General features: G+C 46.5%; 1 protein-coding gene across 1 annotated transcript in view; it reads left to right on the forward strand.

Moving 5' to 3' along the window:
* Positions 1-23,710, forward strand: part of LOC138452723 (vomeronasal type-2 receptor 26-like) — a 212,416-nt gene that overhangs the window by 11,539 nt on the left and 177,167 nt on the right. The window contains exons 2-3 of the mRNA XM_069605070.1: positions 2,727-2,793; positions 2,876-2,889. Coding sequence (XP_069461171.1) covers positions 2,727-2,793; positions 2,876-2,889 — 81 coding nt within the window. The remainder of the gene's footprint in view (positions 1-2,726; positions 2,794-2,875; positions 2,890-23,710) is intronic.

Here is a 23,710-nt window from a genome sequence, read left to right on the forward strand (position 1 = left end):
CGGGATGCAGCGCCGAAGGCCTCCGGAGCGTGCGAAGAGTTGGTAAGCTTTTGTCTTTCAGATGCCGGAATGCAGTGTGAAGACCTCCGGAGCGCACGAAGAGTAGGTAAGCCTTTGTCTTTCAGATGCCGGAATGCAGCGCGAGGCGTTGGTGACAGCCGATGGACCAGGTAAGTGAAGAGCTGTCACTGAAGACCGTAATGCTAACCTGTTCTTTCTTGTCTTTATAGGTGTTGCTGGAGACTGGATTCAGGATGGTAAGCCTTTTTCCTTAGGCCCAGGATCAGATGCAGAAGACACGATGAGCGTTCTGCTGCAGAGGATGCAGAATAATGCAAAGCAAGATTCATCCATCGGGTGTGGTTTAAATAGCCTCCTGTAGTGCTTAGGTGTCTCCTTCCACAGCCACGCCTAGGTAAGAAAAGAGTTCCTGCTTTCCAGAAGAGTTCCAGTGTTCTGAATCTAGGGAGTGGCTCCTGCCCCACCCAACAGGAAAAGTAGTTCCAAACAGAAGAGGATCAGAGGCTCAACTGGCAGGCAAGTAAGCAGCATGGTCTGCTGCAGGTAGGTCCACCCAAGCATTATGAGCCAGGCGCTTCCAGCTCTGGGACTGGGCATATTTATGAGCCTGGTGCCACTGGCGCCAGGACTGGGTCCAAAAGGTCCCAATTGGGACTGGTTGGCACTCGGAACCTGGGTTATGGATCTGCTTCCAAGGGAGTTGGGAAAACCCTGACCTTTTGGAAGCAGAGATCATGACAGTAAGATGGAATGGATCCCTTCTATAAAGTGTATGAGATACTGTAAGATGGAACGGATCCCTTCTATACAGTGTTTGAGATACTGTAAGATGGAATGGATCCCTTCTATAAAGTGTATGAGATACTGTAAGATGGAATGGATCCCTTCTATAAAGTGTATGAGATACTGTAAGATGGAACTAGTCCCTTCTATAAAGTGTATGAGATACTGTAAGATGAACGGATCCCTTCTATAAAGTGTATGACATACTACACGATGGAACGGATCCCTTCTGTAAAGTGTATGAGATACTGTAAGATGCAACTAGTCCCTTTTATAAAGTGTATGACATACTGTAAGATGGAACGGATCCCTTCTATAAAGTGTACGAGATACTGTAAGATGCAACTAGTCCCTTTTATAAAGTGTATGACATACTGTAAGATGGAACGGATCCCTTCTATAAAGTGTTTGAAATACTGGAAGATGGAATGGATCCCTTCTGTAAAATGGAACAGATCCCTCCTATAAAGTGTATGAGATACTGTAAGATGGAATGGATCCCTTCTATAAAGTGTATGAGATAGATAGAAGGGATCCCTTCTATACAGTGTTTGAGATACTGCAAGATGGAATGGATCCCTTCTATAAAGTGTATGAGATACTGTAAGATGGAATGGATCCCTTCTATAAAGTGTATGAGATACTGTAAGATGGAATGGATCCCTTCTATAAAGTGTATGAGATAGATAGAAGGGATCCCTTCTATACAGTGTTTGAGATACTGTAAGATGCAACTAGTCCCTTTTATAAAGTGTATGACATACTGTAAGATGGAACGGATCCCTTCTATAAAGTGTTTGAAATACTGTAAGATGGAATGGATCCCTTCTATAAAGTGTATGAGATAGATAGAAGGGATCCCTTCTATAAAGTGTTTGAAATACTGGAAGATGGAATGGATCCCTTCTGTAAAATGGAACAGATCCCTCCTATAAAGTGTATGAGATACTGTAAGATGGAATGGATCCCTTCTATAAAGTGTATGAGATACTGTAAGATGGAATGGATCCCTTCTATAAAGTGTATGAGATAGATAGAAGGGATCCCTTCTATACAGTGTTTGAGATACTGCAAGATGGAATGGATCCCTTCCATAAAGTGTATGAGATACTGTAAGATGGAATGGATCCCTTCTATAAAGTGTATGAGATAGATAGAAGGGATCCCTTCTATACAGTGTTTGAGATACTGTAAGATGGAACGGATCCCTTCTATAAAGTGTTTGAAATACTGGAAGATGGAATGGATCCCTTCTGTAAAATGGAACAGATCCCTCTTATAAAGTGTATGAGATACTGTAGGATGGAATGGATCCCTCATATGAAGTGTATGAGACACTTTAAGATGGAATGGATCCCTTCTAGAAAGTGTATGAGATACTGTAAGATGAAACAGACTGCAGGATGGAACTGATCACTTATATAAAGTGTATGAGATACTGTAAAATGGAACTAGTCCCTTCTATAAAGTGTATGAGATACTGTAAGATGAACGGATCCCTTCTATAAAGTGTATGACATACTACACGATGGAACGGATCTCTTCTATAAAGTGTATGAGATGCTGTAAGATGGAACAGATCTCTTCTAAAAAAGAGTATGAGATAATTAATATAAGATGGAACAGATCCCTTCTATACAGTGTTTGAAATACTGTAAGATGGAATGTGCCCGTTCAAGTGTCTTTAAGGTAGGTGTTATTGCAGCAATTTTTGTATAGCGCTGTTTGTTATTGCCCCCCTTTCTTTTGTGTCCTTTCTTTCTCCCTAGGCATGCGGGAGATTCGGCCTGGCGTGCTGGTTTGTTTGAGCACTACCGGCAAATGATGGCGAGAGATGTGCGCTGCAATGCGGTAAGTAATACGCTATGCGCTGCGCCGCTTTGTCTTGCCTTTGTTAACCTTTGATCCTCTCTTCCTTACAGGTCGCGCTGTCCTTCTCCAGCAGGTGTGGAACTCCGGAACGATGCCGGCCGGGAGGTGACAAGACAGGTAAGCTTCTTCTGATGTTCGTGGCTTAAGCAATGCCGGAGTATGCCTGTTCTAATGTTGTCTTTCTCCTTTTCCTTTTCAGGTCGCTTCGTTCCGGTAGGTATGCGGTGCCCAGAAGAAGCTGTTCACTGGAGAGCGGATGACAGGATGGAGATTGCAGGTAAGATTCTATTAAAGATGTTCCTCTTGTCTCCTCTGCAGGCTCGTTGCTCTGAGGCTCGCGGGTATCACAGGACACGGTGAGTGTCACGTTGCAGTCTGCAAAGTAACACGAAGCGTGCTCTGTTGCTTGGGTGTGGTTTAAATAGCCTCCCAGCAAAGTAGTCCAGGTAAAGTAGTCCCAGGCCACCACACCCAAAACACTACACCGCATAGCTTAGTTCTTAGGGACCAAGCTATGTGAATGCCTCCATGTTAACTGCAATCCCAATGAAAAGTAGTCCCCTTCAAACATGTTCTCCACAATGAATATGAGACTGGTGTCAGAGGCGCCAGGACTGACTCCAAGAGAGTCTTGTGAGTGGATGCAAGGCCTCCAAGGCCTAAAATGGAGCCCCAAACCCTGACCTTACTTAGCAAGTGGACTTGCCAGTGGGGTCTGGGATAAGGGTCGTGATAGCGGATCCCTTCTAGAAAGTGTATGAGATACTGTAAGATGGAACAGACTGTATGATGGAATGGATCACTTCTATAAAGTGTACGAGATACTGTAAGATGGAACGGATCCCTTCTATAAAATGTATTACATACTACATGATGGAACGGATCCCTTCTGTAAAGTGTGTGAGATACTGTAAAATGGAATGGATCCCTTCTATAAAGAGTATGAGATACTACAAGATGGAACAAATCCCTTTTATAAAGTGTAGGAGATACTGTAAGATGGAACGGATCCCTTCTGTGAAGTGTATGAGATACTGTAAAATGGAACAGATCCCTTCTATAAAGTGTATGAGATACTGTAAGATGGAATGGTTTCCTTCTATATAGTGTATGAGAAACGGTAAGATAAAATGGATCCCTTCTATAACGTTAATGAGATAGATAGAATGGATCCCTTCTATAAAGTGTATGAGATAGATAGAAGGGATCCCTTCTATAAAGTCTATCAGATACTGTAAGACAGAATGACTGTTTGATGTACCAGTGGTTTAGCCTTTTCCCTTTGTGCCCAGGTCAATGCACCCACACATGTGAGGTACCGTTTACGTCAGGAGACCTGTGGGAATGTGGGAAGGTAGGACATGTGTTGTTGCTGGCTTGTTTCTGTGGTTTCCTGGTGCCAAATGTCTGGACATTTTATTTTCCTCCTACATTTTGGAATTTGCCGGGCCTTATGGGTAATACCTTCTAGGATGATGTTAGGGAGAATTCTCATTCTATGGCTAATTTCCCACACCCAGTGTGTCCCCCAGGAGCTTTGCTGGATTTCTGGAGGTTATTTTGGCACTTGGTAAGAGTGTGAGCCTTTTTCCCACGCTTACATGTGTTTTGCCATGTGTATTTTTACTGTTTGTGTGGTCTTGGGGTCTGGAGCACACCACTCCATGAGCCTCACTTTTTATGTGTGTTACACAGCACCTTCAGTGCAGTGACACAGGGTTGTCTTTGAGACTTCGCTCTGACTCTATTTTTCTGGGGCTGACTACTGTCGCCCAGAAACATGTAAAGTTGCCATTAACTTTATGTAGTCACTTTAAAACTACAGACCCAGGACACCCCATCTTACATGGAGTATTGGAAAGGGTTAACTCCTACCCCTTTTTGTCTGTGCCTCTCTGAGCTTTGGTTTGCTCTTTTAACATTTAGACTTGGCTGGTAGCAGTGGTATCTACCCTAGCCTTTCTACCGCGATTATACTATATAAACGTGGTATTGTTCCAGGCTATTGTGGTAGCCTCGAACTTAAACCTGCTTGCCCAAATACTTTTTATTTCGGCTCCGGTTGGGTTTAGTCGCCATTTCTTTTTGTTAAAGTCCTTCTTGTGTTTTATTTTGCATGGCAAACCAGGTTTTCCTTCTTTGTTCACCTTCTTTTGGCGGGCTTCTGTAAAGAAGCCCTCCTCTTGGCGCCTGGGTCTTTAGGTGAGCTGAATGTGAGGGAGGTGTGTAGTCACCCCCTGCACAGGGTATCCTAGGAAACCCAAGTCACACTTTGCCATGATTGGCTGAGGCGTTGTCTGGGCCGGACAACCCCCCTGCTGCATGATTGACAGTCAGGCTGTGTGAATGGGGGATTTTTGCATAAAAGGCAGGACTCTTGGGCTGGAAGTCAGAGTCGCCACTGGAATTACAAGGAACCGAAGAGAAGCGGAGAAGAAGACTGCTACTGCAACCCCGAGTCCCAGTGAAGCCCTGCTGCAGTCCTGAGCTATCTACCCTTCAACGACCAGAGAAGATCCAGTCCAGAGTCTTCTTCCCTTGAGCCTGGTGGGGTAACTAGCCTATCTTCCACAGCCTGATGATCCCCTTCATGGTCGAAATCGCTCCACGCTGCTGTAGTGGTCCGGATAGCCATCTGAAGAGCCTCTCCTGTTTTAAATGAAGCGCACCTTTCATTTACCGTTGCTGCTGCTGGCCTCATCCGTGGGTAGTGCAGATCCCTCCAGACGTCCTCCTTCTTGTCACCACGACTGAAGCACCAGGAACCGTGAGTCTGCAGGAAACTACCAGGAACAACTGTCGTAGCACCAGCTTCTTCAAAGAATAAGGTACTGTGTCTGACTTCGAGGAACTAGGGTGAACACCCTTTTCTCCTGATCCAAGGCTTGTCCTTAGCTTCCTTCACTCTTATAACATTTGCTTCCTCTTTTGACAATATCCAAGTACTCCTAGCAACTTTGAATCGTGAACTATCTGACTGTGTGATCCTCAACAACAGGAACCCTGTTCCAACTAACACTGGCGCAGGCCTATTGACTTTTATCTTTGGGTTAGAAAGTGTTCTCTGATTCTGTCTGCCTTGACAAATGAATTGCCTATGATTTTTGCCCCCAACTCCCTTGTGGTAACTCAGGTGCTAAGTGTGGTTTTACCCCGGTAAAATTTCTAGCCGCGGATACGCGTATCTTTGGTAAGACCGAACTGTCAAAAAGTGACAGCATATGTATTCCCGGTAATGTCTTTTGTTTCATAACACCAGTCTGTCAAATCCTAAGGTACTTACCGTGAGTTGTTCTACACCAAGATAATTTGTTGTGTGTAGTGTATTTTACGTGTGGTTTTAATTTAATAGAAGTGAAGTGTTTTGTAAACAGATGGTCAAAAAATAAATGTACTTTTACTTTTTACCCAAAAATCTTGAGTCAGTGTTTGCTTGAGTCACAGTAATTGTAGTCCTTTGTGTAATCTCTACTACTGCTCATTTGCTCTTGAGATAAGTCTGGCTGCTCCGCTACTGCTACCACTTTAACAGTGTAGTATAGGCTTGTACCAAAGGTGAACTTGTATTGCCACTTGTAGTCTTAATCTTGTGTAGTGGTCCCTAAGGGCACGGGCCAGGATTCTGCCTAACAGGCGATTCACGAAGGTCAGACCTCTGTGGATACCCACGGGTGTCTACTTTTCAGAAATCCATGGGGTTCCCTGTTTTCCTTAGTGGCTGCAACACCCCAGGGCCAAATCTGTGGGTTGTCCACAAAACAAAATACCGTCAAAATGTCGTCTTCCCAGGTCCTTTGATGTACCAGTGGTTTAGCCTTTTTCCTTTGCGCCCAGGAAAGTGCACCCAGATATGTGAGGTACCGTTTTTGTCGTGACACCTGTGGTAACGTGGGAAGGTAGGACATTTGTTGTTGCCAGCATGTTTTGGTGGTTTCCTGGTGGCAAATGTCTGAAAATTGTGTTTATTTCATACATTTTGGACTTTGCCGGGCCTTGTGGGTAATAAAGTCTAGGGCGATTCGCAAAAGTCAGATCTCTTTGGATTCCCACAGGTGTCTTGTTTTCAGAATGCATGAGGTTCCCTGTTTTCCTGAGTGGCTGCGACACCCCGGGCCCTAATCTCTGGGTTGTACACAAAACCAAATGCCATAAAAATGTTGTCTTCTCAGGCCTTTTGGTATACCAGTGGTTTAGCCTTTGCCATTTGAACCAAGGTAAGTACATGTGATGCTGGGAATGCATCTGAGGGACAGGGCCTCCATATCCTTGTCCTGTATTGCTTTATCATGCTTGTTTTGTCTTGTTTTCCGTGCAGGAGTTCATGCGGGACCCCTGGCGGTGCGGCTCGTCCTCCTTATGGTTTGGTGAACAGACCCTTGGGATACCCTTATGGCACCCATGAGTGGGAGTATGACCCTGTACTCCTAGTGTATGTTTTGGGCACCTGTTTGTGGCCCACAAAGCAGGGTATGGGCTGGTGGAAGCTCTGTGCTGAATTGACAGGTGCCCTGTGCATCCTCCATTTTGGGATGCTCAGGCCCTGTCATTGGAATCGGTGGATTCATGATAGGAAACATGATGGACCCTGTGGCCTCTTGATTTATATCGCCTGTTACCTTACTTTTCCTGAAGTCCTGGGAAGCCCTCACTCTGTCCCTTCCCCCTGACTGGCTGTTGGGTGCAAGTTCCATATATGGTGTTGTGGGGAAGTCCAGGCGGTTCTATGTGATTTCATCGACAGACTTTTCATCGCAGGGTTTTTTGCCGCAGATTTGTTTGGGGAAAGAAATGATTTTTTTGGGGGGGTTTACCCCCCAAACCACCCATCCATTTAATTATGTTAATATTCCCCTAGACACACACCAAATTTATTGAATTTTTAACCCAAAAAAAATAAAAATAAATAAAAATGTAGATTTTTTTCGAAAAAAAATCGCGGCAAAAAAATGCACGATGAAAAGCCCGCCGATTAAATGACGGTATACCGTTCAGGCCAGACTGGCTGGAGCCTTCCAAATGACTGTATGTTGTGGGTACACCCGTGGGGTGGGACCTGGGTGAATGGAGTGGGTGGTGAATACGCATTTCATGTTATGGGTGTCTAGTATCTGGTGTTTGACACAATGGATCTCATTAGGACCCTGGCGGTGGCGGTATGAACAGTGCCGGTAAGGCACCGGCACCATTCATACCGTCCCGCTGCATTACGAGTTCTGCTCGCGGTTTCCTGACAGCCGCCAGGTCTTACCTGGTGGGCTGTGCGGCACACGCGAGCAGAACTCGTGATTGCACTGGCACCATTATAAACGGTGCTGGTGCAACCATGCTCCCCACCCCCATTCTGCCCTATAGGGCAGAATGGGGATCGGGAGCCCGGCATTACTGCCACCCATGAATGGGCAATTACTGGCCCATTCAACTCGTAATGGGCCGGTTATTGCCCAATCGTGGGTGACGGGGCTGGTAGCGAGCATGGCAGTAGCCGTGCCTGCCATACAGGCACGGCTACCGCCATGCTCGTAATGAGGCCCAATGACTGAAACAGCCCTGCCCGAAACTGATGTGAATGCAGTGATGAATGGCAGAGTGCTTGTCCGAACACACATTCTGTGTTGTGAGTGTCTGGCTGGAGAAGAATGGCCTGAATGCACTATGATCCGATTGGCTGCATGACTGCCTGAATGCCCTTTTGGATGATTGGTTGCCTGAGTGTGACCCAGCAGAGTGAATGGGAGATCAACAGTATATCTGGGGGCCACTCACTGATGGAAATCATTCAGAAGCTGAAGTTGATACTTGATGTTTACTTGCGAAGCCGAGCCAGAAGAAGAAGGTGAACCGCTGTTCCCTTCATTGCAATCTGAACGCAGCTGTGCCTTCGGGAACTGATCCAAGGGAGGAGCTGGCTAGGAGACCTCTTCCCGAGCTACGAGGGACCATCGTGCACCAGCTGATCTTTGGCAAAGCTCCCTGGTAGACAGACCTACGAAAGGCTGCCGACCGGAGAAGGGGTCCGCTGAGGAGAACGAAGAGAAGCACCGGAAAGCCATCCACCGTCACCGAAGCCGTTGCCAACTGGAGCCACAGTGCGTCCTTTTGCCTAAGAACATTTTGATCCAAAGACTCCCTTGCTCATCACTGTTGACCGCTTTCGCCTTGCTGGAGAAGGTCAAGGCCGCCGGCGACCAAGGAGAATCGGCCGGTGGGTTTCCCGCCACCCGAAGACCTCAGAGACGCTGACGAAGCTACTAAAGCCAACCGTGGTCACGTCCTGTTCGCCGAGCCCAGACGCCAACGACCTGACCCCCTTGCTGGTCCAAAGATCTTCACTGACTCTCTGCGGCAACCAACACTCGTTGTCAAGGTGCACCGCACACCTCTTCCTTACAGGACGTTCATGAACTTTCGTCAACGAGCACCGCAAATATCGAAACTGCTCCCTCCACGACAATGTTCACCTCTTTCTTCACTGAATCTCGACAACCAGCGGCTACTGCCTTAAAGGGACTGCGCTTAAGAAGGGCCTGTCGACGACTCACCGAAGAACTCTACGAAACCAGGTACTTTGGGGCAGTGGAACTTTTATAGAAGGTGATAAGACTCTAATAGACAATATCTGGACTGGGCTTGTAGTGCATCTTCATTTACAGGTTGCCCAGTTATGGGGATCCTCATATAGAACTGTGCCTAACGGTAGGGGCCCAATATTCTACCAATTGTTTAACCAACTTGTTTTCCTCCTAAATCTATGGTTCATATTGTTTTGCTCTGTTGATTGATATGCTATTTGAACTGTGTACAGTTGATGCATGTTAATAGTGGTACCACCTAGAACTGTATATAGTTACCATTTTAGAATTGTCGGAGCACAAAGTGTGTTATTGTGATTGTGTATATAACATGAACCTTATTTATATAAAGACTGTTTAGCCTTTTCCCTTTGAGCCAAGGTAAGTACACCCACAAATGTGAGGTAACATTTTTGTTGGGACACCTGTGGGAACATGGGAATGTAGGACAGGTGTTGATGCCAGCATGTTTCTGTGGTTTCCTGGCGGCACATTTCTGAGGAGTGACTTTTTGTTGCTATGTACATTCTAGGATGTTTTGCGAATGTCAGACCTCTTTGAATTCTCACGGTTGTCTTATTTTCAGAAATGTATGGGGTTCCCTGTTTTCCTTAATGGCTGCAACACCGCAGGCCCAAATCTGTGGGTTTCCAGACCTCCAAATCCAGTATTCCCAAGGGCGTTTAATGTACCAGTGGTTTAGCCTTTTCGCTTTGGCCGAGGTCAGTGCACCCACACATGTGAGGTACCGCTTTTGTTGGGACACCTGTCGGAACATGGGAGGGCAGGACATGCGTTGTTCCACCATGTTTCCGTGTTTTCCTGGTGGCAAATGTCTGAAAATTCTGTTTTTTGCCTACATTTTGGATGAATACATTCTAGGCGTTTCATGTACGAGTGGTTTAGCCTTTTCGCTTTGCGGCCAGGTCAGCGCACCCACATATGTGAGGAACCGCTTTTGTTGGGACACTGTGGGAATGTGGGAAGGTATGACATGTATGGTTTCCGGCGTGTTTCCTGGTGGCAAAAATCTGAACATTGTCTTTTTTCCCTACATTTTGGACGAATACATTCTAGGGAGATTTGCGAAAGACAGACCTCCTTGTATTCCCTTGTGTGAAACACTTGTGTATGGGCCAGAGATAAATAAAATATCATATCTCATGCGTGTCTTCTTTTCAGAATGCATGAGGTTCCCCATTTTCCTTAGTGGGTGTGAAACCCGGGCCAAATCTGTGGGTTATTCACAAAACCAAATACCGTAAAAATGTTGTCTTCCCAGGCCCTTTGGTATACGAGAGGTTTAGCCTTTTCCGTTTGCGCCTACGTAAGTGCACCCACACATGTGAGGTACTGTTTTTGTTGGGACTCCTGTGGGAACGTGGGAAAGTAAGGCATGCGTTTTGCTGGCTTGTTTCGGTAGTTTCCTGGTGGGAAATGTATGAAAATTGTGTTATTTTCCCTACATTTGGAATTTGCCGGGCCTTGTGGGTAATATATTCTAGGGTGATTTGTGAAAGTCAGACCTCTTTGGATTGCTACGGATGTCCCTTTTTCACAAATGCATTGGGTTCCCTGTTTTCCTTGGTGGCCGTGACACCCCGGGGACAAAGTCTGTGGGTTGTCCTCAAAACCAAATAATGTACGAATATCATCTTCCCAGGAGGTCCTTTGGTATACCTGTGCTTTAGCCTTTTCTCTTTGCACCCAGGTCAGTGCACCCACACATGTTAGGTAACGTTTCTGTTGACACACCTGTGGGAACGTGGGCAGGTAGGACATGTTCTATTCTATTCTATTCTAAAGAAGTTTTGTAAGCGCCAACTCACCTTTAGGCCTCAGGGCGCTCACAGGCAGTACAAACAAGAACCATGGAAGGAGCAATGGATGGCCATTGAATAACAGTCACGGATCAAGAGGAAAGATAAGAAGAGCAAGAGGCTACATTGCTCCACCATTGTATAGTGATTATCTAAACAGCACAAGTGAGGGAAGCTGCCTGATGGAGAGGGGTGGATCGTGCCAGACCTGTGGGCCACAGTCATTGAAGCTCAGGTATCCAAACCTCTTTAGTTTAAAGCGTGGTTGCAGGAGTAGATTCTTGTTCTTCGACCGCAAATTTCGCCTATACGGCAATCTTCTGATTCGTGATTGAAGATAAATAGGAGCGACATCTGTAAGTCATTTGTACACCAAGCAGGATAGGATGCTTTAAAGTGAATCCTTTGCTGGACCGGCAAACAGTGTAGCTTCCTCCGGCATCAGAGACATGGTCTCTACGTCTGCCACAGACAGCTCTGACAGCCCTGTTCTGGTTCATTTGCATTTTCTATACGTTCGTTTGCTTAGTGCCTACCAGGAGCCCATTGCAGTAGTCGAGCCTGGAATTAATAGTCGCAGCGTCTATCAAAGCCCTATTTCCTTCTAACAAATATGGCTGAATCTGCCACAGCAGTCGAGTCATATAAGGACAAATGGAGGTAAAGTAGGAAACATGTTTCTTGAAGTGAAGATTGCGGTCAAAGACCACAGCCAAGCTAGAAACCTGAAAACTAACCCCACCCATCAAGTAAGCCTCATACTGAGGGCCCAGTGTCTTAAGCTTAGCTGCGCTGCTGAGGATTCAAATCTCAGGTTTCTTGTCATTTAATGCTATGGAGTTGTTTCCCATTCAGGCTTTAATGGCATCGAAGACCCCACCGACCAACTGTGAGTCTGCCTCATAGGAACCCAACAGTTCCAGGATGCTCCGGGCATCGTCAGCATAATTTGCATATTTGACACCATGCTATCCAAAAGATCGAAAAGAGGCTTGGGATAGATGTTGTACAGCAGTGGGGACACACTGGATCCTTGTGGAACACCACAACAAAGGAGGACCTCTAGAGACTGAACCAGTTAGCTGCTAACTTGGAGCATTTGCCAATCTCAATTAACCTGACCACCAGCCTATCATGATCAACCAGATCAAAGACGGCAGACAGGTCAAGTGTTAGGGAGAATTCTCATTTATGGCTAATTTCCCTCACCTAGTGAGTCCCTCAGCAGCTTTGCTGGATTTCTAGTGTTTATTTTTTCCACCTGGTAAGAGTATGAGCCTTTTTCCCACTCTTACCTGTGTTTTGCCAGGTTTATTTCTACTTTTTGTGTGATCTTGGGCGCTGGAGCCACACCACTCCATGAGCCCCACTTTTTTGTGTGTTACACAGCACCTTCAGTGCAGTGACACCGGGTTGTCTTTTAAGACTTCCCACTGACTCCATTTTCTGGGGCTGACCACTGTCCCCCAGAAACCTGTAAAGTTGCCATTAACTTTTTCTATTATCTTTAAAACTACAGACCCAGTACACCGCATCTTACATGGAGTATTGGAAAGGGTAAATTCCTACCCCTTTTTTCTCTGCGCCTCTTGGAGCTTTGTTTCGCTCTCTTAACATTAAGACTTGGCTGGTGGCAGTGGTATCTACCCTAACATTTCTACCGCGATTATACTATATAAACGTGGTACTGTTTTTGGTTATTATATTAGCCTCAAACATAAACCGCTTGACCAAATACTTTTTATTTTGGCTCTGATCGGGTTTAGTCACCATTTCTTTTTGTTAAAGTCCTTCTTGTATTTTACTTTTCGCGCCAAACCAGGTTTGCCTTCTTTGTTCGCCGACCTTTGGCGGGCTTCTGTCCAGAAGCCCTCCTTTGGCATCTGGGTGTCTAGGTGGCCTGAATGTGAGGGAGGGGTGTAGTCACCCTCTGCACAGGGTGTCCTTGGAGACCCAAGTTGCACTTTGTGTCGATTGGCTAAGGTGGTTCTCCGGGTTGGACAACCCCCCTGCTGTGTGATTGACAGCCAGGCTGTGTGAATGGGGGATTTTGACATAAAAGGCAGGACTCTTGGGCTGGAAGTCAGAGTCGCCACTGGAACTGCAAGAACCGAAGAGAAGCGGAGAAGAAGACGGCTGCTGCAACTCCCGAGTCCCGGTGAAGCCCTGCTACAGTCCTGAGCTATCTACCCTTCAACGACAGAGAAGATCCAGTCCAGAGTCGTCTTCCCTTGAGCCTGGTGGGATCAACCAGCTCATCTTCCACAGCCAGAGGATCCTCCTCTTGGTCGAAATTGCTGCACACAGCTGTAGTGGTCCGGATAACCATCTGAAGAGCCTCTCCTGTTTTTAAGGAGCACACCTTTTATTCACAGTTGCTTCTGGCCTCATCCCTGGGTAGTGCAGATCGTGCCAGACGTCCTCCTTCTCCCCACAACTCAAGCTCCAGGAACCATGAGTCTGCAGGAACTACCAGGAACAACTGCCGTGGCACCAGCTTACTTCAATCGAATAAGGTACTGTGTCCGACTTCAAGGAATTGGGGTGAACCCTTCTTCCTCACCAAAGGCTTGTCCTTTTCTTCATTCCTTCTTATAACTTTTGCTACCCTTTGTGACAATATCTAAGTACTCCTGGCAATTTCGAATCGTGAACTGTTCTAACCGTGTGATCCTTGGCAACAGGACCCCTGTTACATTTGACAATGGCGCAGGCCTATTGACTTTTATCTACTGGTTAGAAGGTGCCCTCTGATTTTATCTGCCTTGACAAAAGTATTGCCTATGATTTTTATCCCCAATTCTCTTTTGTTAATTCATGTGCTAAGTGTGTTTGACTACGGTTACATTTCTTTCCGCGGGTATGCTTATCTTTAGTAAGACCGAACCCTCAATTCTGTCAAAAGGTGATTGTGTATGTACTCCCGGTAACGTCTTTGTTTCACAACACTGGTCTGTCAAATCCCACTGTACTTACCTTGAATTGTTCTGCGCAAGGAGAATTGGTTGTGTGTAGTATATTTGAAGTGTGGTTTTATTTTAATAGAAGTGAAGTGTTTAGTGAACAGATGGCTTAAAAATAAATGTACTTATATTTTTTAACCAGAAACCTTGAGTCAGTGTTTGCTTGAGTCACAGTAATTGTAGTCCTTTGTGTAATCTCTACTACTGCTCATTTTCTCTTGAGATAAGCCTGGCTGCTCAGCCATTGCTACCTCTCTTTCTGTGTAGTACAGGCTTGTACCAAAGGTGAAATTGTATTACCACTTGTAGTCTTAATTGTGTGCAGTGGTCACTAAGGGCACTGCATATGATTCTGCCTAACATCAAGCAACAGACTTGACTTCCATCAGAGCCGTTTCTGTTCCGTGGTTGTTCCTAAAGCCAGACTGACCATTAGACAAAAAGTCCCCCTCTTCAACAAAAGCGTTGTACTGCATGCAGGCAACTTTGTCGATGATTTTCATCAAGAAAGGGACATTTGTTATCGGTATTAGTATTGATATTGATATGATATTTTTATCGCGCTTGTACACAAGTGTTTCAGAGCGCGACAAGGCAAGGGAGGGGAACAGGGGAGAACAAAACAGCGATCTTACTAGGCCCAGTGACATTGAGAATTTGCAAGTGCATGGGAGAGGGGGAGGGGAAAAGTGCATGGAAGGGGGGAGAAGTGTAAAGTGCGAAGCAGAGGAGAAACAGATAAATAACAATAAATAAATAATAAAGGCAACAAACAGTGGTATTGCAGCCAGCAATTTGCAAGTGCTAGGCTTAAGGCAGCAGACAGGGTAGGTCTGATAAGTGCAGGAAGAAAAAGGGGGGGCTGTATGGGTACAGATACAGACCCCAGTGCAAGGGGTGACCAGGAGGCAGTGCGGGAGGGTGGCAGGATGAGCAGGTACCTGGGCCCGGAAGACAGAGGGTGGCCAGGTGCACAGTGCCAAGAGAGAAAACATCAGCAGGGGAGAGGGGAGTGAAGGCAGAAGAAAAGAGGAAGGTCTTGAGGTGCTTCCGGAACCGGAGATGGTTCTCCTTAAGTTTTAGAGTGGCAGGGAGGCTGTTCCAGCGGGAGGCCCCAGCCGAAGACAGAGATCTACCCCCAGCTCTTTTCTTTGAAAAACAACTGACCCTGAGGGAGTTGGAGGTAGAAGAGCAAAGAGCTCGAGAGGGTAGGTATTTGCAGAGGGATAGCTGAAGGTATTTTGGACCCAGACCCCAGAAAGCCTTGTGGACAATGCAGAGGGTTTTGAATTTAATCCTTGCATCCACTGGGAGCCAATGGAGACATTTCAGAGCTGGAGAGATACGATCCGAGGGCTTGAGGCTAAAGACAAGTCTCGCAGTCCTGTTCTGGATTAGTTGCAGATGGCGGAGAGTAGAGGCAGATAGATTTAGAAAGAGGCTGTTACAATAGTCCAATCTAGACAGAACCAGAGCTGGGGGTACCATGAGCTTCTGGGGGAAGGAGAGGAAAGGCCGAGTACCTCTGAGGAGGTGCAGTAGGAAACTTGACTTTTTAGAGACCTCAGAGATGTGGGTAAAGAAGGAAAGGGTGGAATCAAAGATGACCCCGAGGTTCTTAGCCTCGCAGGTTGGGGTAGAAGGAGGGCCAAGGGAGGCCAGCCAGAGAGTGAGGGGAAAGGATGGTGAAGGTGTGCCGATGAGGAGGATCTCCGTCTTGTTGGCATTCAGACAAAGATCATTGGCGACACACCAATCTTGAATGGCAGGTAGGCAATCAGAGATGAGAGAAGGAGAGGAGGTGGCAGAGCACAGCCTGAAAATGAGTTGAGTGTCGTCAGCGTAGCACTGGACATTTGAGCAGAAAGTGGCAATACAGTGGGCGAGAGTTACCAGGTATTGGTTGAAAAGCCAGGGCGAGAGGTTAGACCCCTGGGGAACACCACAGGTAGAGAGGAAGATAGATGAAAGGAAGGACCCAAGTTGGACCTGGGAGGGTCGATCTGAGAGGAAAGAGGTCAGCCAAGCCAGAGCCTGAACAGTGATACCCAGGTTTTCACGGAGACGGTTGAGCAGGGTGGTATGGTTGACTGTTTCAAAGGCAGAAGAGAGATCAAGGAGGATGAGGACAGAGGGAATGTTAGAGTCAAGGTTGGAGAGCAGATCTTCACGGATGTTCAGGAGAGCAGTTTCCGTGCTTCTGGCAGCTCTGAAGCCAGACTGGTGGTCATGGAGACAGCCAACAGAATTGGAATGAAGGTTAAGCTGAGAGATGGCCAACTTTTCCAGGAGTTTGCCTAGAAAAGGAGTAATGGAAATTGGGCGATAGTTAGCTGAACAAGAAGGATCAGTTGTGGGTTTCTTGAGAAGAGGATGCACAAAGGAGTGCTTCAGAGTGGAGGGGAAGGATCCCAATGCAAAGGAATGGTTGCAAAAATAAGCAAGGGCCGAAGCGAGGATGTCAATGTGGTCCTTGATGGTTTTAGAGGAACAGGGATGAACCTGTTTTCACGAGGCTTTCATAGATCAGACTCGTCTAGCGACCTTGTTAGGGGAGAAAAGAGGAAAGGACGAGAAGGATGGTGGGGGGGGGTGGCTAAAGGAGGGTCAGCAAGCACAGATGGAGAGGGGAGAGAAGGGGTGTGCGTGGAGAGGGCGGACAGGATGTCCTGGGTTTTTTTAATTAAGTGAGAGGCAAGGGCATTGCAAAGAGCCTGGGAGGCAACAGGAGGGGTAGAGACTGCAGCAGGGTTGGACAGCTCCTTGCAGATTTTAAAGAGTTCGGCTGAGTTGTTAGATGCCACAGAGACACAAGATTGAATGTGGACTCTCTTTTTGGTGAGGACAGAGAGTCAGTATTGCCTTCGACAGGCCAGCTTGTCAGAGGATGAACAGGAAGTCCTCCATTTCATCTCAGCCGCCCCTACACTTACGTTTAAGTGTAGCTAGGTCAGAGTCATACCAGGAATTGTACTTGGCTTTGGACTTCAAACGGATCCTCATGACAGGGGCAAGAGCATCAAGCGTATCAGAAATTGAAGAGTAGAGCAGAGACAGGGCTGTGTCAGGATGTGAGATAGCCAAAGGTGGAGAGGGGTAATCCACGATTCCTTAATACAATCTTTTACTTTCCCCTCCTGGAAAGAACGATTTATCAAGGACGTTACTGGTATGGCAATACTGGGGAAGTATTCTTTAAACAGTGTTGCAGGGAAAATATCCCCTTCTCATTGGATGGGTTTCCTGTTGGCGACCACTGTTGATAGCTCAAGAACTGAGACCTGCTTAAACGAGAAGGCGCCAGCATCTTTATCCTTTTCCAGATCAAAGGTCCTGCTGGCCATACCTGCCGCGTGAGGAGTGTGAGGATCAGTTGCATAATCCCTTGGTGCCGTCTAACCTTTTGTACAAAGTTGTCAATGATCTTTTGGCACCATGCACCGTCCACGTCTAACTGTGGCTCTTGTGTTTTTCCGTTTAGCTCGTTCCTAATTTTGAACAGCTGTCTAGTGCTGGATTTTGCTCCAAGGATGCGCTCTTCCAACTTGGTTTTTTCTGCTGTCAGGATAGTTTCTTTTATTGGATTTTTTCTGCAGCCCGTGTCAGCTGTCTGGCTGCCAAAATATCAGGGGAGAACCACTAGCTGGCACTTCTTTCCTTATAAGTGAGGGTTTCAGAGGCGCTCATTTGTCAAATGCAACATTTAAAATATCTTGCAGCTGAGCCATAGATGATTCGAGTAAACCCTTGCCCTCAATAGCCAACAGTTGGGGAGAAACAATGGACTTGAAGGCCTCCTGTGAGGCGTTGCGAGTACTTCTGCGCAGAGTGGATTTAGGGCAAATACATACATTATCTGCAGCATAACCAGATTGAAAAAAGAATAAAACGATGGTCTGACCAACAGCAGGTTTTTACCTTTATTGGTGTAGTAAGGTGATTTCTGTATAAAATCCAGTCCAATGTGTGTCTTCCTTGGTGAGTCTCGGACAGTAGCATGTTGTTTTAGCTCTATACTCGCCAGGAGGTTCAGTAAGGTGCCAGGCTCCGAGTCCAATGGATCATTGGCACACAAAGTAAAATCACCAACCACTAATAATGGGGTTTCCAACTTTGTCTAAGAGCCCAGGAAAGCCAGAAGCTGTTCCTGAAATTTGGCAAGGTGGCACGGGGACGATAAAGAATAAGGATAGTAAGGGTAGCAGTAGAAAGTAAGTTTGACCAGCATACCCTCACAGGCGTCAAGTGCCCAAATGCTAGATACAAATAAGTTAAGATTTCCCCCAAAGATTATTACTACTCCCCCTCCCATCTGCCCTGACCGGTCAGTATGCAAAATGTTATAACCATCAAGTGTGGCCAGTTCAGATGAGTGTAGGTTAGCCTCACAGAGCCACGTTTGTGTCAGGAACATAATGTCCAGATTAGCAGAAAGGTTATAGTTGCTACCTGTGTCGGATGACCAGCAACAAACAGGTATTTAATAAGGCCGTTTTGAGAGGCCTGTTTATGCTGGGGTAGAAACTGACCAACTCAGGAGTTTTCTGGTAGTCAGTAACAACCCCCTCAGTCTCTATTGCAGCAGAAGACATACCTGAGACGGGTTCAGCCAGCTCAGCTGCATGTGTACTGCTGTGAGACCTACCTAACATTGGAGAAGAGTGATCTAAAGCCTCTTTTGGCGGTATAGATGAATCCGCCTGATTAGATCGTTGCGCGACATTTAAACAAATGTATATCAGGCTAAATACTTGCAGTGATTCAGGCCCAAAAGAGCAGAGATGTAGAATCAGAGGCCCTCTCCGTACACGACCCGGCACAAACCAGCTTGCTTGTTCGCGCCGGCGCGTTCATGCTTGGGCTGCAAACAAGAATATGGGATTTGTAGTCCCAGAAGCTGCGTGCGTGCAAAGTCTAAACATTCTGTTTTAAACCGCACAGAGCTACGATAGGACAGTGAACGAAGAAGCGTTTCCAATGTTACTGAGGAGGTTGACACAATTTGGAGCTAGTAAAAACATAAAAGCTAAAACAAGTAAAACCAATTATAGAATCTAATAAAACAAGGTAAAATAGCCTTGTGGGTAATACATTCTAGGGCGATTTGCGAAAGTAAGACCTCTTTTTCGATTTCCACAGTTGTCTTCTTTCCAGAAATGCATGGGGTTCCCTGTTTTACTTGGTGGCTGCGACACCCCTGGTCCACATCTGTGGGTTATGCAGACGGCCAAATCCAGTATTCCTGAGGGCGTTTCATGTACCAGTGGTTTAGCCTTTTCCCTTTGCGCCCAGGTCAGTGCACCCACACATGTGAGGTACTGCTTTCTTTGGGACACCTGTGGAACCATGGGAATGTGTTGTTTCAGGCGCGTTTTTGTAGTTTCCTGGCAGCAAATGTCTGAAAATAGTTTTTTCCCTACATTTTGCATTTTGCCAGGCCTGGTTGCTAATTTTTCTGGGGCGATTCACGAAATTCAAACTTCTTTCGATTCCAACGGGTGTCTTCTTTTCAGAATGCATGAGGTTCCCTCTTTTCCTTAGCAGCTGCGACACCAAGGGCGAAATCTGTGGGTTCTCAACAAAACCAAATAACGTAAAGAAATTCTCTGGCCCTTTGGAATATCAGTGGTTTAGGCTTTTCCCCAGGTAAGTGCACACATGTGAGGTACCTTTTCTGTCGGGACACCTGTGGGAATGTGGAAAGGTAGGACATGTGTTGTTGCTGGCTTCTTTGTCTGGTGTCCCGGTGACAAATGTGTGAAAATGGAGTTTGTTTTCCTACATTTTGTACTCCGGGCCTACTGGCTAATACATTCTAGGGCGATTTGCAAAAGTCAGACCCCAGTGGATTACCAGGGGTGTCCTCTTTTCAGAAATGCATGCAGTTCCCTGTTTTCCTTGGTGGCTGCGACACCCCAGGCCCAAATCTGTGTAGGTTGTCAAGACGGACAAATCCAGTATTCCCCAGGGCCTTGGTGTACCGGTGGTTTAGCCCTTTCCATTTGTGCCCAAGTCAGCGCACCCACACATGTGAGGAACAGTTTCCATCAAGACACTTGTAGGAACGTGCAAAGGTAAGACATGTGTTGTTGCCAGTGTGTTTTTTTGGTTTCCTGGTGGCAAATGTCTGAAAAGTGTTTTTCCCCCCCTACATTTTGGACTTTGTCAGGTTTTGTGGTTATAAATTCTAGGCCAATTCGTGAAAGTCAGACCTCTTTGTATTCCCACCTGCCTCCATGTGTCTTCTTATTAGAAATCCATGGGGCTCCATGTTTTCCTTAGTGCTGTGACACCCTGGGGACAAAATCTGTGGGTTGCCCTCAAAACCAAATACTATAAAAAGGTCGTCTTCCCAGGCCCTTTGGTTATTGAGTTTAGCCTTTTCCCTTTGTGCACAGGTATGAGACACCTGTGGGAATGTGGGAAGGTAAGACGTGTGTTGTTGCCAGCGTATGTCCATGGTTTCCTTTAGGAAAATGTCTGAAAATGTTTTTTTCCCAGCATTTTAAGCTTTGTCTGGCCTTGTGGGTAATACATTCTAGGGCAATTCGCGCAGTCAGACCTCTGTGGATTCCCACACGTGTCTTCTTTTCAGAAACGCATGGGGTTCCCTGTTTTCCTTGGTGGCTGCGACACCGCAGGCCCAAATCGTAATCCTCTTACCCTAACTATCAATCACAGTGATTGCCACATCTTAATATGTAGTAGTTTTGAAGTAATTACACTTTCTTTGCCATTCATGTCGATTCTCGAACCTCCGTGTGAGCTTCGAATCACTTGGTCCAAATAGTGGTCTCAGCCCCCACTATATTGCCCCCCCCACTAACTTTTATTTAATCTTTGAGATGAATATGCCCTCCAGAAGCTGATTGAAATTTTGAAGAAAATCACTGCAGAATTCACAGAGAAATCACCTGTTCTCTTGGCGCATGGTGAGCTCTTGGCCCGTTGTGGCCTGTGTGAGTGAAAAACGAAAGCAACGCTACCGTAGCTATGTACTTCAAGTCCTCTGGTGGACCCAGCGACCCGATGTCAACGGAGAACAAGTGGAGGACCTACCGTCCCCCGGCGGATGCTTGACCTGCAATGACCCTTCATCGCGTGCTGCATGTGGGGAGGAGACGCAGTAACATACCCGAATGAGGAGCAGCGCCCCTTACGAAAAGGGATGGTGAGCCGCCCAGCACTGCGCTCCCCTCCGCCCCTGTACCCCGGCATGGCCCTCTCTCCCCCGACCTAATGGGCACATCCTACGCAGGCGGGCCGGGGACGTAGAACACAGAGACATGTTCTCTCGCCGTACGTCCGCGGGCTTGGGCGCGAAGAACAGCGCATTGTCCCACTCGGCTCAAGGGCTTGAGAAATATGGACACATACGAGACACTCGCCTGAGAGGGGGGGGGACTGCAGCAGATGGGGAGATGCACTCTTGTTAAGAAGCAGCCCCCACTTACTTTGTGCCAAGCATGCCTCTGGGTGCCCCTGACCTGTAGGCGAGAAACTCAAGTGAAAACTCCTACTGAAACAGGAACTGGACTAACAGAGGAGGGTTCCTCCAAGGAGTAACGAAGAGCAGAATGTCCCTTGCAGAGAAGTATACCGCGGTCACCAGCTCCTTGGTGTCACGGAACCCAGTGAGTATCTGCTACATTCTGGTATATGATGGCCTTAGAATGCCTATTATAAAGATTATACTCTGGTCGCTCCGTACTAACTGCGCAAGACCGGATCGCCCGGGGAAGTCTTGAGAGGTGAACACCCCCCTCCTCAAGGACACGGCCTACATACCGTTCCTCATAGCGTGCTGTGTTTAGTCGAAGTGCATTGGGCGAAAAGAGGATTTTGCCTGTACCGGTGATAGAAACTGGGTGCAAAGGGGAACTAGAAAGAAGTCGACCCGAGTGAAGGGAATCTGGTGCAGAGGCATGTACTGAAATAAGCTGCACTCCTGGAATCACTCTGAGGACACCTAGATTGTGGGAAACTGGAACCCAGTCATACTTGGTATTTTGGCATGCTGTGAAAGATGTGGGGCTGACACGGAAGTCCCCAAAGATTTCCTCGAGACCCGGTAAGGGCGGCACTCGCAGACAGTTTTGATTTAGGGCAGTATACCCTCCTTGCACATGTGAAGCCCACTGCGCTTACGAAAGAGAGACGGAGCAGACGAGGGTTTTGTGACATGTGAAACAAGCAGAGCCTGTATATCCAAAATAGGCATACAGCCTACTCAGACCACAGTGGACACAGCCTGGGCACTGTTGGGTATTTTTGTGGAGATTTGGGGCCTGACGGTATTTTCTTACCGCCGAAAAATAATTTAGCAACAATCACTCCTTGTATTCAGATTGGGCCATGTACAACAATAATACAGTGGACATGCATTATTTCAGCACACAGACATGCGTGATTAGTATGCGTGATTGGTGGTATTTTGGTGAGCATAATTCCCTTGTTTTATTTGTGGCCCCAATATCCAGAACCCCTTATTTTTGTTTAGATTTTTCGTGTACTCACTAGAGAGACCTCAGGCTTGCATTTCAGGAACACCACATTTTCATTTTTAGTGTGCCACCATGGCAATTTCTCTCTGTCTTATCTACGGCAGCGAGCTATCATGTGGTATTTTCACTATCTTATATACGGTAGTGAACTATGTCCCGGGCCTCCCTTTTTGCCGACTCATAGACCTCCGGCAGACTACAACACACACAGTTAGTTATAATTGCTCATACTGAATTACATTGTACACACAGCTGCAGCCAATGTTTAGCTACCTTGAAAGTGAAAATTGCACTGTCTAAACATCTCCCCACATCTCCCCACATCATCAGCACTGTATTGGTAAATATAAAACACACCACCTGTCTGCTTTCAGATATTTTTGTGTATTATAAAAGTTGCATTTAAACACAATCTCACTCTTTACAGAAATAAATGAAATAGCACAGTAACAGCATTATCTGTGATACACTGAAAAGGGAGTGGCGGAGACAAGAACTCAATTTGCAACATTAAACACGTGAGTAAAGCACAGGAATCTCCTTTCCTACACTGACTGAATATTCTCGTACACACTCAGCCCCCACACCTCAGCGAGATAATTACCAGGCTTATTCAGCATGTAACTTCTTTGGCTGGTCGCCTTCTGGAGGGGTTCACCCAGCAAGGACAAGCATCTGCCGTCACTCGAACTGGGACTTGTTGACTGGAAAAGCCAGCCTCTGCAACCGAGTTGAATCAGGTCTCCCCAGCGGTCAACCCCGTCCTTCTTCGAGCTGTGTCAGGATATCTCTCTGTCTTCCCCCAGATTCTGCAGCAAAGCACTAGTCACAGCCTCCAATATGATGCTTGACGTGACGTGCTCCAATCAGAATCAATCATGTTCTATCCTCCTACTTTTAACAATGGTTCTTCTTGCACAGTTGCAACTGTAACAAGCTGATTTCCTGCTTATTCCAAGTCTTTGCTTCCTGCAGTTACTGTGGACAGAGCACAGGAAGGCAAAGAAAAAAAAAACTTGAATGTGTGTTTAAAACTGATTTTCATAGTCTGCCTCTTTTTGCAGTGAAGACACATTCTTTTATTAATGAGTTATAATTATTAGTCTTGTTAGTGATATTAGTTTGTTAATTACCAAATGTGTCTCTTGCAAGATAGGCATTTCAGGTGAGAAATGGTG

This window comes from Ambystoma mexicanum, chromosome 4p (genome assembly GCF_040938575.1).
Source record: "Ambystoma mexicanum isolate Mex_15411 chromosome 4p, UKY_AmexF1_1, whole genome shotgun sequence".
Classification (NCBI taxonomy): domain Eukaryota; kingdom Metazoa; phylum Chordata; class Amphibia; order Caudata; family Ambystomatidae; genus Ambystoma; species Ambystoma mexicanum.